The 16,045-nt window shown below is 54.5% G+C and overlaps 1 protein-coding gene and 1 long non-coding RNA gene across 5 annotated transcripts in view; one reads left to right on the plus strand and one right to left on the minus strand.

The window, feature by feature from the left end:
- Nucleotides 1-1,231: 1,231 nt before the first annotated feature.
- On the plus strand, nucleotides 1,232-11,057 carry LOC119527974. Of its 2 annotated transcripts, none has more exons than XR_005215526.1 (3): nucleotides 1,232-1,683; nucleotides 1,768-1,956; nucleotides 10,948-11,057. It is a non-coding gene; the product is annotated as an uncharacterized LOC119527974 (long non-coding RNA). The 2 variants fall into 2 exon arrangements; XR_005215525.1 differs by lacking the exon at nucleotides 10,948-11,057 and adding an exon at nucleotides 2,244-2,699.
- PEX14 (peroxisomal biogenesis factor 14) overlaps nucleotides 2,641-16,045 on the minus strand; it is a 154,418-nt gene continuing 141,013 nt past the window's right edge. For all 3 annotated transcript variants that reach the window (XM_037828546.1, XM_037828548.1, XM_037828547.1), the window contains exons 5-9: nucleotides 13,802-13,878; nucleotides 10,746-10,848; nucleotides 9,470-9,567; nucleotides 5,675-5,766; nucleotides 2,641-3,888 (exon numbers count right to left, since the gene is read on the minus strand). In XM_037828546.1, the coding sequence (XP_037684474.1) occupies nucleotides 3,432-3,888; nucleotides 5,675-5,766; nucleotides 9,470-9,567; nucleotides 10,746-10,848; nucleotides 13,802-13,878 (827 nt within the window). In that variant the 3' untranslated portion in view covers nucleotides 2,641-3,431. The remainder of the gene's footprint in view (nucleotides 3,889-5,674; nucleotides 5,767-9,469; nucleotides 9,568-10,745; nucleotides 10,849-13,801; nucleotides 13,879-16,045) is intronic.

The following is a 16,045-nucleotide window of genomic DNA, read 5'->3' on the forward strand; positions in this document are numbered from 1 at the left end:
CCACCTGCCGGGCTGGAGCCTCCGACAGGCTTCTCGGGTGCCCGGGCAGAAACGACTGTCAACCAAGAGATGAAGAAACACTCAGGATGAAGTCAGCTCCTGAGGGTGAGGCTGGCAGGCCCGTCGATCTGTCCTGGGGAAGGGGCGGGGCGGAGGCTGGGTCCGAGGGGGGCGGGGCTGGATCTTGGGGGCGGGGCCTGAGTCCGAGGGGCGGGGCGGGGCGGGGCCCGGGAGAGGGTCCGGGGCGGGACCCCGAGCCCAGCGCTCGCGGCCGGGCGGAGCAGGAAGGCTGCGGGTCGCCCTCGGGAGCGCCCTTCCATCCCAGCCGGGTGCGAGGGTGCGCGTCCGTCCCCGCAGGTCTGGGAAGGCCGTGGCTCTCACCAGGGGGAGCAGGCGCCGCCGCGGGGCAGGGCCGGGGGCTCCTCCTCTGTCCCCGCCGAGTTCTGTGGGTTCTGAAACGTCGGCCCCGGCCCTTCTTCCCCAAGTTGAAAACAGAACTCACCGGGTTTGGTACCAACTCCGACACCGCCCTCCCCGCCCCGCACTCCAGGGCTCACTTCCGCCCCCCCGAGGTCCTGGGACACGGGCTGCAGAAGCCAAAGGGAGCCGCCGGCTTCTCTGTCTCTCCCGAAGGAGCAGGACAGACAGACGGCCAGTCCTAAATGGCAGCCCTGGGATGTCCCGGCCACCCTGCCTGCTCCCTGGGCACGGCCAATCCCAGGCGCTGGCCCAGTGAGGGCCCCTGGCCTTCCAGGCCGAGAAAGACCCCCTGCCCGAAGGTGGAACTGAGCCCCCCAGGCAGCGTGGGGCGACCCCGAGAGCTTCCCGGGGCCTCCGAGCGGCCGGGCCCTTTATTTTCTAAGGGGCCCTTTACATAAATACATTGTAATTGAGTTTAATAATCTTCTCCCTTCCAGAAAGGGCCTGACAGGCGCTGCCTGCTGCTCACTTCTGCCCCATTCCAAATATTTTTACCTTATTTGGATGAAATGCATTATTTTTCTAATGAAAGACTTTTTTTTTCAAAGGGCTGTTTTCCCTCTGTCCAGCAGCTGCCTTTATTAGGCAGCGCTCACGCCGTTTTGGGGAGGGGTTTTTCTCTCCCTGAAATCGCGCCAGACTCTGCACTCAAAACCGAATTCGGTGCTCCAGACCCACAGGGGCAAAGGGTCCCTGGGCCCCAGGTTTCTGCCCTCAGTCCCTGCACTTGCGCCCTTCAGTGCAAGCCCGCAGGCTGGGGATCTGTCCTGGGGAAGGGGAAAAGCCGGGCTGTGATGCGCTGCTCACCCCACCCCTGCATTTCCCTCTTGGTGGTCCCACTCATGAGGCAGAAATGGAGGCCGTAGCTGGGGTGGCTCCGAGGGCAGGGCCGGCCGCCTGCGCTCAGCACCAAGGACCTCAACAGCTCTGGCTTCGGCTGGGGACATCAGCCCGCTGGGTCTCCCTGGGAGGAGGGACTTTTGAAAAGTTTTGGTGATGCCCAATGGGCACAAACCAAGGCGGGGGGGGCGGGTTGACTCCCCAGGAGCCGTCCTGCTCAGGACATGGTGCTCCTCCCTGGGGTGACACCTCAGGCTCCAGCCTGCAGGGGCCGGGACACGGCCCTTTGCCTGTTGCTCAGGTCTGCAGACACTGGGGCACTGCAGGCCCCCCGGAGGGGCAGGGCCCTCTCACTCAGGCCAGGTGAGTAGCCCGGACAGCAAGGAAGCTGGGAAGGAGACACACAGGCTGCAGTGGTGACTCAGGCTGGGCTCTGCTTGTCCCTAGGACCAGAGGAAGAAGGTCGCGGGAGGTTATGAGCATCAGAGACGAAACCTGAGGGCCAGAGGCCAGGCCAGGTAGGCCAGACCTGCCTGGGGTAAGCAGAGGACACCTACAGCCCTCCCCTCTGGCTCGAGTCAGGAAGGTTTTGCTGCAAGAGGGAGAGAATAACTGGGCCTGGAACACTAAAAGGGGGTAAGTGGAAGGTGGAATGTTTCCTGGGGCAAAACACCCCAAAGCCAAGGCTCTCACCCCGGCTGGCCATGGCTGTTCTGGGCAAGGAGGCGAGCCTTGGGCCTGGCGCCGCGAGCTCCGCTAGGGGCACATCCTGCGCTGCCCTCCCACAGTCGGCGGCCGCAGCCCGGCAAGCGCTCAAGCCTTCTGTGTGCACGCGGTGCCCTTTGTCCCCGCACCTGGCCACAGTGCTCTGGGGCCCGAGGGAGCTCCTTGCAAGGAGCGCCTCACTGCTTTTCTTGTTTCAGCCAAATGCTCTGTGAAGGTTAAAGGGAGACAGGGAGGAGGAAGCGCGAACGACACACGCACACACTCTCCTGGGGAAATATTCATCCATTTAAGGAAGGGGAGCTCATCACACTAGCATCAGGTCTATATACAGTAAGACGGGGCCCCTTCTCCTCCCGCGATCCGGCTTGTGTCGCCCGTCAGGCCCAGAGCCCAGGGAAGCCTGCAGCTCGGGGTGAGGAACAGTGGAAGCCGCCGGGAAGGGCAGTGGGCCCGGGAAGGCAGGGGCTGGCGCGGCAGGCCCAGCCAAGGGGCTGCCCGGGGCCTCCCCAGCACCCCCCACACCCTTCCCTAGGCTTTGGCTGAGACCCTCCTCTTTGGGACGGTGATGAGCAGACAGGGAGCCATGGCCAGGAGTTAAATAGCGGCAACTCGTATTTATTACAATTATATACAGTTGTATATTATAGTCTGAAATCTACACATGATCACACGAATGAGCATGTGTTTCTTGGTGGGAAGGACAGACAGCTGTCGGTCAGGAAGCCCTGTGTGGGCGTGAAAGTGGCAGCTTGCCCCGCGGTCAGCTGAGGCCAGAGGCGGCAAAGCGGCCAGCGAGGGAGGCCAGAGCGCAGAGCGGTGGTTTCTCCAGGACGGGGGTGGGGGAGGCAGCCGGGGCAGCCGCTGTCAGGTGGGTCCAGGGCTCCAGCTTCCAGAAACGTGACAAGACAGCCAGGGGGTCATGGCGCAGAGCAAGTTGGGTGCCATGGGCAGAGTGGCCCGGGCTTGGGGCCGGGCCCACGGGAGAGAGGTGGGCAGCAGACACCAGACCAGCGGCAGCTTTCTCCACCGAGGAGCTGGGAGGCAGGTAACAAAGCTACCTTGTCATGCACGGCGCTGAGGTGAAGACACTCTGCAGACAGACCCTGGACAAGTCATCTGCCTGGGAGGGAGGGGGCTGGAGCCAGGGGCTGGGTCCAGAGGCTTCTGAGGAACAGGCCGGGGGGTCTGGTTTGGAGCTGAGCTGAGGGAGTGGCGGGGTGGGAGGGCTGGGGGGAGGACAGAAACGTGACCCCGCACACAGGGCCAGGAGCCCTGGGCTGGGCTGCCGATGGGGCTGCGGTGAGGAAGGCCCGTGGCAGCTGAGCACAGCTCCGTTCCGGCTCGAGGCCACCACCACGTCCCCACGCGCAGAAGGCAGGGTGGCCCTAGTCCCGCTCGTTCTCGTTGCTCGCCCCCTCGGGTCGCCGCAGCTTCTCCACCTGCTCGTTGATCTGCCCGTCCCCGCCCCGGCGGTCCTCCCTCTGCACCCCCAGGCAGTCTTCCTCATCCACGTGGCTCACGTCGTCGTCCTCCTCGTCCTCCTCATCCTCCTTGTCCTCCCGCTTCTCCTCCTCGCCCTGCACCTCCATCCGCACCTGGCCCTTGACGTCCACCAGCCCCTCGCCTTCCTCCTGCGGGCCCAGCAGGTGGTAGGTGGCCGTGGAGCCCTCGGGGCTGTGGCTCTCCTTCACGGGCGAGGAGACCGCAGACTCGTTGCTGACGGGCGAGATGTCGCTGCTGCTGTGGTGGTTGCCGGCGGCAGGGCTGGAGGAGGACGGTGACTTCACGGGGATCTGCCAGGAGGGGATCTTGGGGGCTGATGGGGAGGGCGGGAACTGCCTCCTGGCAGGGGGGCGGGGGGAGGGAGAAGAGCAGATGTTGGTGAGAGAAGCATCCCAAGGGGCTCGGTGACGGCAGGCTGCTCCCCAGGAACCCCTAGCCGAGGCCACCACACTGGGGACAGAATGAGCTCTGCCGCCACCCCCGCCTCTCCCCTTCCCCTCCTCTCAGTAACGAAGACTCCTGCTTGATGAGGTACGACCACCTGGGACAGGAGCCAGGGGTGCGGGTGAGCTGCACAGAGCACCTGCTCTGCTCAGGACGCCCCCCAGGCCCTCCCCGAGCTGAGCAAGGCCCATCCTCCTCGGCACTGGCGCATGCTTCTTCCTGAGCCACTGTCCTCGGTCTCCACTCCAGTGACCAGAAGAGGGGGACAGGGGGGAGCCAGAGGGCTGGAAAACCCAGTACACTGGCTCCTTGACTCTGCCTGGGCAAAAAGGGCTGGGGCTGCCGCTGGCCATGGGGTCAGAAACACCAGAACCAAAGGTGCCATTGGAGCACTTTGCTAGAAAGCCTCTGACCTCAACAGTTTGAACAAGGAACGTCAGTTCTGCCCTCTGCTCCCGTTTTCCTGCCCAGGGCCAACAGCCACTCAAACCAAAGCCAATTCCGGGAGGGGCCTGGGGGGATGGTCCGCCGGGCAATGGTTTGGAAATCAAGCCCTCCACAGGCAAGCCCATCTCTGCCTGGGCCGGGAGGCCGAAGCCCTGCGCCCCACCCTGGGCTGCTCACTGTCCCCGCAGCGCCGGCCTTGGAAATGGCTCCTCCGCCTCTGGTCCCCTGTCTGTGGCAAATACACAAGCTAATGGTTGCATTATTCACCATATCATAAATGCTACCAAGAAATTCAGTTTCCAGGCTTTCCTTGGCTCCGGTGTTACCCAGCGACCTGCCCTCTCTCCCCCCAGCCCCAAAGGGCACTTGTCCCCTAGCTTGGGGAAAACACTGAGTTCTCCTCAGGAGAACACCTCGTTTGAGGCCACATTTTTTTTTTCTTCAGGGAGGATCAGGAAGAGGGTGGTTTGGACAACTGGGTCCTCTACTTGGGGCCATAAGACCCCTCCAACCCAGCCCCCCTTCAGTGAAGGGCCCTCTTGGCTCTTGGGTGGCTCCACTCAGCCTCAGCAGCTCCCACAGAAACCCTGGCCCAGCAGGAAACTGAGGGGCCCTGGCAGGGCCGACCAGGCCATTCAGACGGGCAGCCACAGCCCCAGTTTACCCAGGACCGAGAGGGTCCTTGGACATGGGACTTTCAGCTTCAAACCTAAGACAGGTGGCCCCTCTACATTCAAGGCGGTGCTTGTGACAATGCCCCCCTTCTGTGGGGCTCACGGAAGATGCTGTCACTGCAGAGGGAAAGCAAGGAGGGGGGTGGGGAAGGCAGGGACTGGGTTGTGCCAGGCCGGGAATCAAACTACAGAGGCACAGAGACCTCCGGGCCCTCAGCAGGGACCTTCCCTGGGCCTCAGCTGTCACCAGGAGGCCCAGCCCAGGCTCCAGAAGAAGGAGGTGGCCCTACCCAGGAATTCTCTCCTCAGGAGGCCTGGCTTGTTGGCTCATGATGTCCTTGACCAGGTCTGAGGAACTGTTTACATTTAAAAAACCTTTTGGGTGCTCCTCTCCACTCCCCCCCACCCCCACCCCCACCCACCATTCAGGCTGTCACCCCTGGAGTGAGGGTGCTGCTGGGGAGGGAAAGCAGAAGTTCAAAAGACACCCAAACTCAAGGCCTAATAAACAGCTCAGTCGCGGCTGACCCGGCGGCCCCTATGCCCGCCCTCCTCCCTACCGATTTAGAAGAAGTCCTTTCAAGGAGTTAATTTCCGACTTGAGTTCACTGATATTCTGGGACTCCAGGATCCAGTTGGTGGACGTGGTGGCCTGGAGGCAGGAACAAAGGAGACCCCAGATCAAGGCGGCACCCCTCCGTCCGCAGGACAAAGGCGGCCGGGGGCAGGAGGCAGCGGCCTCGGTACCAGCACACGCAGGGGCCCATGCACCAACCGGGGGGCCCCGGGGAAGGCTCTGCCGCTGCCTCTCCCTTTTTAAAGGATGACACCCTCACAACAGATATTCACACAACTCTGTTTGGGTAGTTGGCAGTGCTAAGGAATCACTACGGTTTTAAGGAGGGACAGTTAGGTAAAACAAAACAGCAAAGACAACCCAAGAGCCCCTCTTTTAGAGACACTGCCGCAGTAGTTTCAGTATGAATGGGTGGTGCCCGGGTTCACTTCCAAATGGCCTGGGTGGTTGTGGGCAGAGGTGAAGCGGCTAGCCATGAGGTGAGAAGATGCAGGGCCATGTGATGGGAACTGCCTTCTCCACTGCTGGGTCTCAAATGTTCCATGAAAACAAAAAATAATTAAGTAAATATCAGTTCTATAATCACAACACCCCCCACCCCAACCCCTCCCCTCCAAAAATTGACCACCACAGGCAGGATCCTGTGAGACTGACTCGAGGCAGCCACCGGCCGCCCTGCAGTGACAGGGACACCACCGGTTCCTGGCACCGGCCTGGCTCACCTCCCTGTTTCAGTATCATGGAGGCTGGGATGGGCTCACACCTTCCCACAGGGCTCCGGGCCCATAGGGACACCCTCCAGACCTCACCCCCCATCTGCAAAACCAGGACTGCAAGACACACCAACCACCTGTGGCCATTCTTTCAGAATGGGTCTGAAGGCTCAGCAGAGAGAGAGAAGCTGTCCGTGGGACTTAATTCTAATTTCTTCAGCCATGACCATCTCTGACAAGCACCATCCTCTGATGCACATCTTTCCCTTTCAATTTGATGTTGTTTTTCCAAATAAACTTCAGAGAACCACATCTTTATTTTGACAAATCTTGTCAAGATAGATGGAGAAGAGGACAGCCAAAATAATAGTACCCCAAATAGCCGTTCCTGGCGGGCCAAGTTGCCAGTGGAGTGTTGTGTTTCTGAGGCAATTCCAGGGGCCATGGCCTCAGGTGTGGGTGCCGGGGCATCCACGGGCAGTCAGCCTCAGGTGTCCTCTGGGAACAGACGAACAATACAGGGCTCTCGCTTCTCAGACATTGCCACCCCCAGGCTGACAGAAAACCAAGCCACAAGTTCATAAGAACTTAGGGAGACCACAGGCTGGAAGAGGGGAGGTCCCTGGATGTCCCCCCTCTCTGCTGCCAATCACGGCTGGCTCAGAGAAGTCTGGCCTTGGGTGGAGGGACTGGGGCGGGGGCAGCTGCAGCAGGCCTACCCCAGCACCAGCGAGCGGCCAGGCTGGGCAGACCTCTGCAAGAAGCCCCCTGGAGGGGCTGCAGGTCTCTGGAGGAAGGCGTGGGCAGCACTGGAATGAGCCACGCCCGCTGCCCCCCCCCCCACATCCCCTGGGGGACCCCCTCCAGACCACCAGACAGCAAGGATCCAGGAGCCACTCTTCTGGCTTCTCCGAGACCTTGAAAGCTACAGCAGCCCATTAACAAGGGAGCACTTTCCACTCAGCGGCCTACAAAGGACTCAAATTTCCAAACACATATGGTGCCAGATGCCTAGGATTTAGAAATAAAATCTGACATCTGGGGCTTTTTAGCCAGTCTCTTTAAAAAACAGTTGTAGAAAATTCACAGCCTTCGGTTTTATGTAGGTTTTTAAATTACTTCAAGTTCTTCTTTTTAATTTTTTACAGTACTCCAGTAGGAGTTTGGAAGCCAGAAATAAAAACTGACATTACAGCTGAGAAAACACAGCTCTGACTCGTTGGTTTACGGGGTAACTGAAGTCCTCACATATGTGGGGTTTAGCTATCAAACCAGGGAGCTCCACCTCAGTATTGGGGAAAACGGACATGGGTCGGGATGGGCAGGGGAAGACCATCAAACCAACCCGCCCAAGAAGCTCCTACAGGCTGCTCTAAACCACCAAGCAGAATTCCATGCTGCTTCCGTCTTAAAACACAACATGTGGTTTTAATCTTAATGCTTACAGCCTGAAAATGGTTTTCCAATTTCCGGAATGGCTTCTGGACATTGGCAGGCTACAGCTCCAAAAGGTAATAGACGAGAGTGGGGCTGGGACCATAAACTGGCTTTTCCAGCTGCTTTACGGGTTGGCCACCTGCAGGGAGCCTGCACGGGGCTGGAGGTGGCCGCTGGCAACCACGGCCATCCAGAAGGAAGCGTGGGCAGTGCCTCTGTGTGTGGGATGGGCTATGGGGGAGGGAATTCTCAGGGGCCCTCTGCAGAAGGAGGACCTAGATTGCCTGAGAAATGGGAAGATTCCTATTTTACTGGTTTTTGCATATGCAAAAGTTCTGAGCTTTGGCTTCAACCTTAGCTGGGCAATGGGGTGGGCTTCCCCTAGGAAAGCAGCTCTGAGTGAGACCCTTTGCCCCACAGGCTGCATGGAAGCAGCCAGAAAGCAGCACCCGCTCAGCCACACTGGTCCGGGAGAAAGGGATGGAGGTAGAGGACGGTGTTGCCTCTGGACCTGGTCTGTCCAAGACAGCGCCATCGCCAGGAGCCCTGGGTCAAGCCCTGGGGATGGCCACAGAAGACATGACATAAGCACGCAGTGAACCCTACAGGGACCGTGGACTACAGTTCACAGGACACTTACTCTAACACAAGATGTTAATAATGGAGGTGGTGGTGGTGGGGATATAGTAACTCTATTTTATGCATGATTTTTCTGTAAACTTACAAATTCTCTAATTAAAAAAAGAGAGTTGATATCTAACTTAGACAAGTGAGGAAAACCAAGAGTGTCCCCCAAGCAAGAGTAACAAGTGTGCGTAAACTCACAAGGTCATGACATGGTGGGTGGTGAACGAAGCAAGTCTCTGCAATGTGACCTTACTCTGCCCATGCCCCTGGTGGCACCAGTGCCCCCAGGACTGACCCCTGGCTCCCCACAAAACCCAGGGCCAGAAGCCTGCACTCCTGGGAAGCTACCTGAGGCAACCTGGTCAGGCAGGTTTCACTGGAGCTCCATTTTACAGATGAGTAAACTAAGACTCAGAGAGGGTAAGTAACTTGCCAGCCGTCACACAGCCAGTAAGCTGCAGGACCAGGATTTTAACCAGGCAGTTTGATGCTAGAACCTGAGGGGGAAGAACTGCTTCCAATTTGGAACGTCCATGATCCCTGGGCCGAAGGCCTGCCACCGCAGCAGAGCCTGGATCAGTATGTATTGGTCGGGGCAGGTGTTGGCTAACTGACTATAGCCATGCTTCCCCTCACTGTTTTCTGAAATTCCTCTTAACATCACTGCGGCCTGAAACCTAACTTGTAGGGGAGGCCCTACAAGTTAGGGGTCTACGCCATAGAGAGGTGGCTGTGTGAGGGGTCCGCAACAGAGTTGCTTTTCTTCCCTCCTGTTGGTGGGTGACAATGGAACAGAAAGGACGGCCTCCCTTCTCTATCAGGGCAGTGTCGGCCCCAGATGTGTGAGTGGTGTGAGAAAGCTCCCTGGACAGCAGGTGGGAGACAAAGTCAGAGCCCAAAGAGAGCAGTGCACTGGGCATAAAGGACAAGAGGACAGAGCCCTGCGGGGCAGACTCTAATCGGGGTGGGGGTGGGAGTTCCAGGGGGTCAGAGACAAGTACCTTGGTGGTGGCCAGTTCATGACAGAGCTCCTGGACTTTCTGCTGCTGCTGTATCAGCAGCTCCTGGACAGAGGCTAACGTCGTCTGTAACTGAGTCACTGGAAGGAAAAAGGCAGTCGTATCTCTGTTAAATTGACACACAGATTTTTTTCTTCCCTCTGTCCACATATCTACACTGCCCGTATTCCTGCGACATCTGATTTATCTGCAGATGTGCTGCCCCCCACCCCCACTGCAATCCATATAATTTATCTGCGTTCGGAGTAATCTACCTGCACTGTATCTAACCTCTAGTATTTCCACTTTATCTTTCTATTGTGTAGTTGTCAGTGGTCAACAGTATATCCGTCCAAAACCTCTCCCCTCTAATTATATCAGGTTATGATTTGCTCAGCTCTCTCAACTTCTCTGATGTCTGCATCGCTCATCCACAGGCCTCACGGTGTCCTTGGGGAACTTGGGCAAGGTGGGTCTCTGTAATACGCAAGCATCCAGAAGAGTTGTTAAAAACTGCGAATCCGGTTTCCACCACTGCTCCTTCCTGCCCAGCACAGCCCACCCCGAGGCTGCGGAGCTACCCTGGGTCACATGACCCTGGTGGGGCTTCCAAGGAGTGGGCGAGCCGCCCGACTCCCGAGGGCTTCCGGAGGGCTTCCCGAACGTGCCCCAGAGTGGCAGATTCCTGCCTGGGACGGGGCTCTCTTGCTTGCCTCAGGTTTTAAAATCCGAGCCTCTACCCAGGAGTAAACAAGTTTATAAAGGAGAAAAGACGCTTCTGGCGTGACAGGTCGCAGCTAATCTGGGCCATCGTGGGGCACCGGGTAATGAACACGGGCCTGTGGAGTCGATAGCAGTGGAGATGGCTGGGGTCACGGGAGCCGGAGTAATTACAGACTCTCTTGACCCCGCTTTGGATTCTTGGAGGGAAGGGGGAAAACCACTGAAAAACCCCCCTGAAAACCTCATAGAAGCAGAAATTAAAAATGAACTTTACAGCCCTTAGAAAGGCTGTCATTTTATTCCCCTTATTAATATTCTGAGGTTGGGAGCCTTTCCGTAAAAACATAATTAATTGAGGCCGTGCCGACAGTAAACAAGCAATTTCAAATTAAACCGAAATGACGGCGGCTTCATTTGCAAATGTGAACAGATTCTCAGAGCAGATAAATGAAGTCACCACATAAAGTGGAGACGGAGGGGAGAGGGGAGGGGGCAAAGAAGGAGGCTGCTTGGAGAAGGCTTTGAGGGGTGACGTGATGGAGTCATTAATCTTTACCTGTCTGGGCCACGCTGCCACTCAGCTCCGAGAGACTGGCCTCCATCCTCTCGAGCTGCTTCCTGTCTTCTCGGCCGCCCATGATAAGGGGGAGCAGGTATTTCTGCAAGATGCAGGATTGGTGTGAGGAATGGGGATGTAACTTTGGGTAGTTTTTTAGCAATCTCTCAAATTCTGCTCACCAATTTTCTGTCATCCTCAGGTTTTGGAAACTCTAAGCAAACACCATCAACGAATGAAATATTTGAAAAAGTTAAGAGACTGCAATTACAATCCCATGAAAATTACGTCTGGGCATGGACAAAGACTAGGAGGAAATACAAATAAATCAAGCAATGTGACCTGTTAGGATGAAGACCTTTTTGTGTTTTTTTTATTTAGTTTTGCTAATGATGCTATAATATTTCTATAACAACATTTAAAAAGATTTACTTTAAAAAGTTGTAAGATAATAATGTGGAGAAATCGGTGACAATTGGTGGCCTCCAGGGAGGAGTGGGAAGAAAATTTTTTACTATACACTTTTCTGAACCTTTAACATTTCAAACCAGGTGAATGAACCACCTTTTCATAAATAAATTAATGAAGTTAAATAAACAAAAAATTATAAGAGAAACTAGATGAAAATCAACAATAGATTTCTGGGACCCTTGGCTCTTTTACTAGGGGATAATATAAGGGGTATTCCAAAGCCTCCGTCTCTTTCTAAATTAAGCCTTGAGTCCTTAGAATGAGTGTTCTTCACACAGGAGTTGAATGAAGTCAACTTCCCCCAGCATTGAATCTAGGGGCAGAAGGGAGAGGAATGCGCAGAACCAGAAGACACTGGCCATGGAGAGCAAGAAAGGGGATGCTGCGGGGCAACCACACAAAGATGCCTGAATCTGCCAGGAACCCAGACAAGGCGAGGACGAGGGCCTCGGAACAGTCAGGAGGAAGGCAGGTGGGACACAGCTGGCGCCTGGTGTCAGGTAAAGGGGAGGAAGGTGGGGACAAGTGTGCCCACCAGGAGGCCTGGAGGACAAGAACATGTGCTCTGAAATCCAAACACTCAGGACTTGGAGATAAACTTTAACAGGCATTGCTGGAGCCAACGGGCACAGGCCCAAGGGTGTTACCAAGATGACTTTGGTTTCTCCTCCATTTAGGCTCCAGCTAGGAAAAGGAGACAGTAACTTCTCTATTAAGGGTTCCACAATGGGGAAAGGAGAGGCCTCTCGCCAGGGGTTTGTGGAAGAACTCGATTCAAGGGCTACTCCTAAGTGAAGATCACTCTTTAGCATACATATAGAAGCATTTTCTATTTTGCAAAGTGCTTTTCAACCACAGTGTGAGTTATTACCCACCACTGAGCTGAAACTCATCAAATGTAGCCTTACATTACAGGATGATAATTCTGTAGGTATAAAAGTCAAGAAATTCTCATATGTGGAACGAACTTCTGAGATGACAACTGATGGAACACATACTCTTCTCCAGCCTAAATTTTTATGGATTTATAGAACAAGATGACTGCCTCTTATCCCATTTTCTTCTCTTTTTTTAATTTAAAGAAACTATTAGCAGATATTTTAAAAAATTCTCTTGTCACCATTGCAATGTCTCTTTTCTTTCTTAAAGAAAGATCAGGGCTTCTTGGAAACAACTGATGATTCTCCTGCTCCACCATCCTCACCAAGGGGAAACACGCTCTCCGTTCCCGTCAAACAGTGGGCTGGCTGAGCATGGTCACATGACCATTAGGTACCTTTTAGCATGGCAAGACACTAATTTGAGGATTCTGTGTTATCATTTTATTTGTCTTGGTGATTGTATACAGTTAGCGATCTGTAAGAAGCTTTCCACACACACTGGGTCAGAGGGATCAGTCCCAGGACTCAGAACATTTTGCTTCTGAATTTCTGTCATAAAAATTTCTAACTCCAGGAAAAGATGTTACACCAAAAAAAATATAATCTGCTATAACTCTGTCATTAGCTCTTGTACTTGTCCAAAAATTAAGACTCCCAGAGTGCGTATAAGCATGTTCCACATGCCAAAAGCTACAAAAGCAAGTCTGAGTATTCATTCAGGTTCTTGAAAAAAATTCTCCAAATGAGGGGTGAAGCTGGCAGCCTCAGGGGAGATGGGCTCCTCCCCAGCAGCAGCACAGAGGGATGCCCCTGACCACTGCTTTATCTTGTGTCTCTAGGGCCTACACTGGATCTACACCTTCTAGAAAAGATGCAGATTTGCTTCAGATAAAGTTGGGCCTTTACACGGTATCAAGGGAGATAACGTAAGTGTCTGCTTCAGGCCTGCGATTCTGTAAGCCATGGATGCTGATACCCTGAGAGTCAACTCATGAAATCTGGGAAAGAATCCTATCCTATATTTATATGGAGGCCAATACAGTATCCAGGAGATGAAAAACAGTTCCTCTAAGAATGACCTTGGTCTGATTATGCTGAGATTCTCAAGGCTGGCTTTGAATCTAAGTGGGAACACCAGCCGACCATAGAGAGGGCTTCCTATGTGCCCAGTGGGCTCTCAGCTTTTCCCATGTCCTGACTCCTTTGTTCCTGACAACCTCATAAGCTCGGTCCAGGTGAGAACCCTGGGACACATAGAAGGCAAGTGCCTGGTCTGTGGTCACACAACTCCTAAGCGGCAGGGCTGAGATTCAGCACAGCAGCTAGGCTCCAGTGTGTGTGTTCCTACCTACGGCTTACTCTGAGCCAAGTACTACCTAAGTACCTGACATGGACTGTCAGCCGACGGACCTCACAACTGCCCTGTGCGGGAGAGACTCTGATTACAGAGTGACGAGTACTGAAGGTGAGGCAGGTCTGAACGTGCCAAACTTCCCAGACGGGCGGTGGCAGGGCTGGGACACGAACCCAGGTGGATCACCTGACGAATTGGTAGGCTCTGCCCCTCTGCATACAGCCTTACTTGCTCTCACTGTGTGCCAGGCCTGAGCATGTACTTGGCTGGCCAGCGCCTCCACCACCGCCAAACCTAAGGAAGGGTAAGGATGGGACCAAATGCCGAGGTTCCCGGAGGCGCAGACTTACCTTGTAGAGCTGGTGAAAGCCAAATGCAACCCCCGCCATGATGATTGCCAAGGCGCCGTAATCTCTCCATCGGGAGCCTAAAGGGCCGAATGGTTGGAGAAAGAGTCAGGAGGGCGGTCAGGCAGCTTCCCTCCCCTGGGGGAAGAGACGGCAGGGAGAGAGAGAAAAGCACTGCAACTCCGGGGCACGGTCTCCTTGTCTCATGATCGGTAACTAGGACACTCAACTGCAGGCAGACAGCATGGCTGCCAGAGCCAGCTGGGCCACGGCATCCTCCTCTCTCCTGGCCCTCAGAACTGCTGGCCTTGGGAGAAACCTAGGTGATACCCAGTCATCAGGCACCAACTGTGCACCTGCCATGTGGGGGCTGAGTGTCTCCCCCAACAGAGTTGGGGGCAGAAGAGAGCTGGACACGTGGGTGGTCTCGAGGAAGGAAATGACTGAGCCAGGATGACATGAACACACTTCGTGTGTGAACAGACCTGCACACACCTCACCACAGACAGGCACAGACTGTGTCACTTCAGAACACAGGGAACGGGGAGGCTTTCTCATTTGTTTATTCAAAAAGTTACAAAGCACCAACAATGCCCCAGACAGTGTTGCAGGCGCGGGGGGCACAGGGGTGCTGTGCTCTCCCAGGGAGCCAGAAGACACACGTCAACAAATAACCAAACGAGGTAACTTCAGATTGCGATAAAGAATACAAAACCAGCAAATCTAGAGTGGTGGATGGCAGAGGAGGGGGCAACGGTGGGACAGTCTTGGAGGAGGAGGTGGTGGAGACCTGCGAGGCCCTGAGGACAGAACATTCTAGGCAGGGGAAGAGCAAGTGAAGAGTCAGGCATTAAGCTGTGCTCAAGGAAAGACGGCGGGTCGGTCCGGTGTCTGGTGGGATGGAGGCTGCATGCACACTAAGCCTGATGATGAGGGGAGAGCTCACGCTGGCCAAGAGGAGGCAAGAACAGAGTGCTCAGGGGTAGAAAGGGGGGACGTGAGCCTGAGGGGGCAGTGGAGGGTGGCATGGGGTGGGAAACAGGTGGGAAAGGCAGCGGCAAATGGACAGTGTCCTGGGTGGTGGCCGAGGAATCTGAATACTATCTCACGAGCAATAGGAGCTGCTGAAGGCTTTGAATAAGACAGGGGCCAGCCCCGGAGTCTCCACAAAACCATCACCAACATGTGGCCTCCTTAGCCCTAGACTCCCTTTTTCGCTTTACACTTTCTGAATGGGTAATACACTCCTACAGTTCAAACATCAAATAGCACAAGTCAGGGTACTGCGAGAAGTCTCCATCCACCACCAATGACCATGGTTAACAGTTTCTTGTTTGTCTTTCCAGAATATTTTCATGCACATATAAGGCAATATGGATATGTAACATCTTCCTTCTCTTCTTCCTCCATTTCTCATTCTTCTCTTTTTCTACAACTGCACAGTAGTCCATTCAACCAATTCCTTATCAATGAACATTCAGGCCACTTCCAGGCTTTCACTGGCTGACACAGGGCTGCCATGGATGCTGGCGCACAGGTCACAGCACGTGCCCGCACAAGCACACCTGGGGCATCCTCCTAGGAGGCAGGCTCAGGAAGCACATGCAATTTTGACAAATTGCACCCCGCAGGGATTGAACCAACATATATTCCCACCAACAACCTAAAGGAATGCTTGTTTACCCACGGCCACTCTATCACAATGTGGTAATCAAACTTGGAGATTTCTGCCAATACTAGAATGGAAAAACAGCATTTTGCTGTAGTTTTAATTTGCATATTTGTCCTATTATGAATGAACATTGAACTTCTTTTCATTTTTATTTCTTTTGGTAAACTTTATGTTCTTCATTTTTCTACTGGGCTTCTTTTCCCTTATCAACTTATACAGACTTTTTTATATAGCTGGGAGATTAGCCCTTTGTCTACGATGAGTTACAAATATCTCCCCCAGCTTATTTTCCTTTTGACTTTGCTCATGGTGTTTTGTAGCGTGCAGGCGTTTTTCATTTTTAAGTAAGTTGATCAACTTTTTTTTTTATGGATTCTGGATTTTGGGTCATGGTTGAAAAGGACTTCCCCACTCCATTCTAAGGCCGTGCAGCAATGCTCCAAGTTTACATCTGAGGACTGTCTCTGAAAGGGAATGCTGCTGCATTAGCCTGTCATGCACATGCCCATCCAGCGTGAATCTAAGGGATAAGCAACCTCCTCTCGCCTATCAGGAGGCGCTGAGACCACTGAGGC

This window comes from Choloepus didactylus, chromosome 2, assembly GCF_015220235.1.
Source record: "Choloepus didactylus isolate mChoDid1 chromosome 2, mChoDid1.pri, whole genome shotgun sequence".
Taxonomy (NCBI): domain Eukaryota; kingdom Metazoa; phylum Chordata; class Mammalia; order Pilosa; family Megalonychidae; genus Choloepus; species Choloepus didactylus.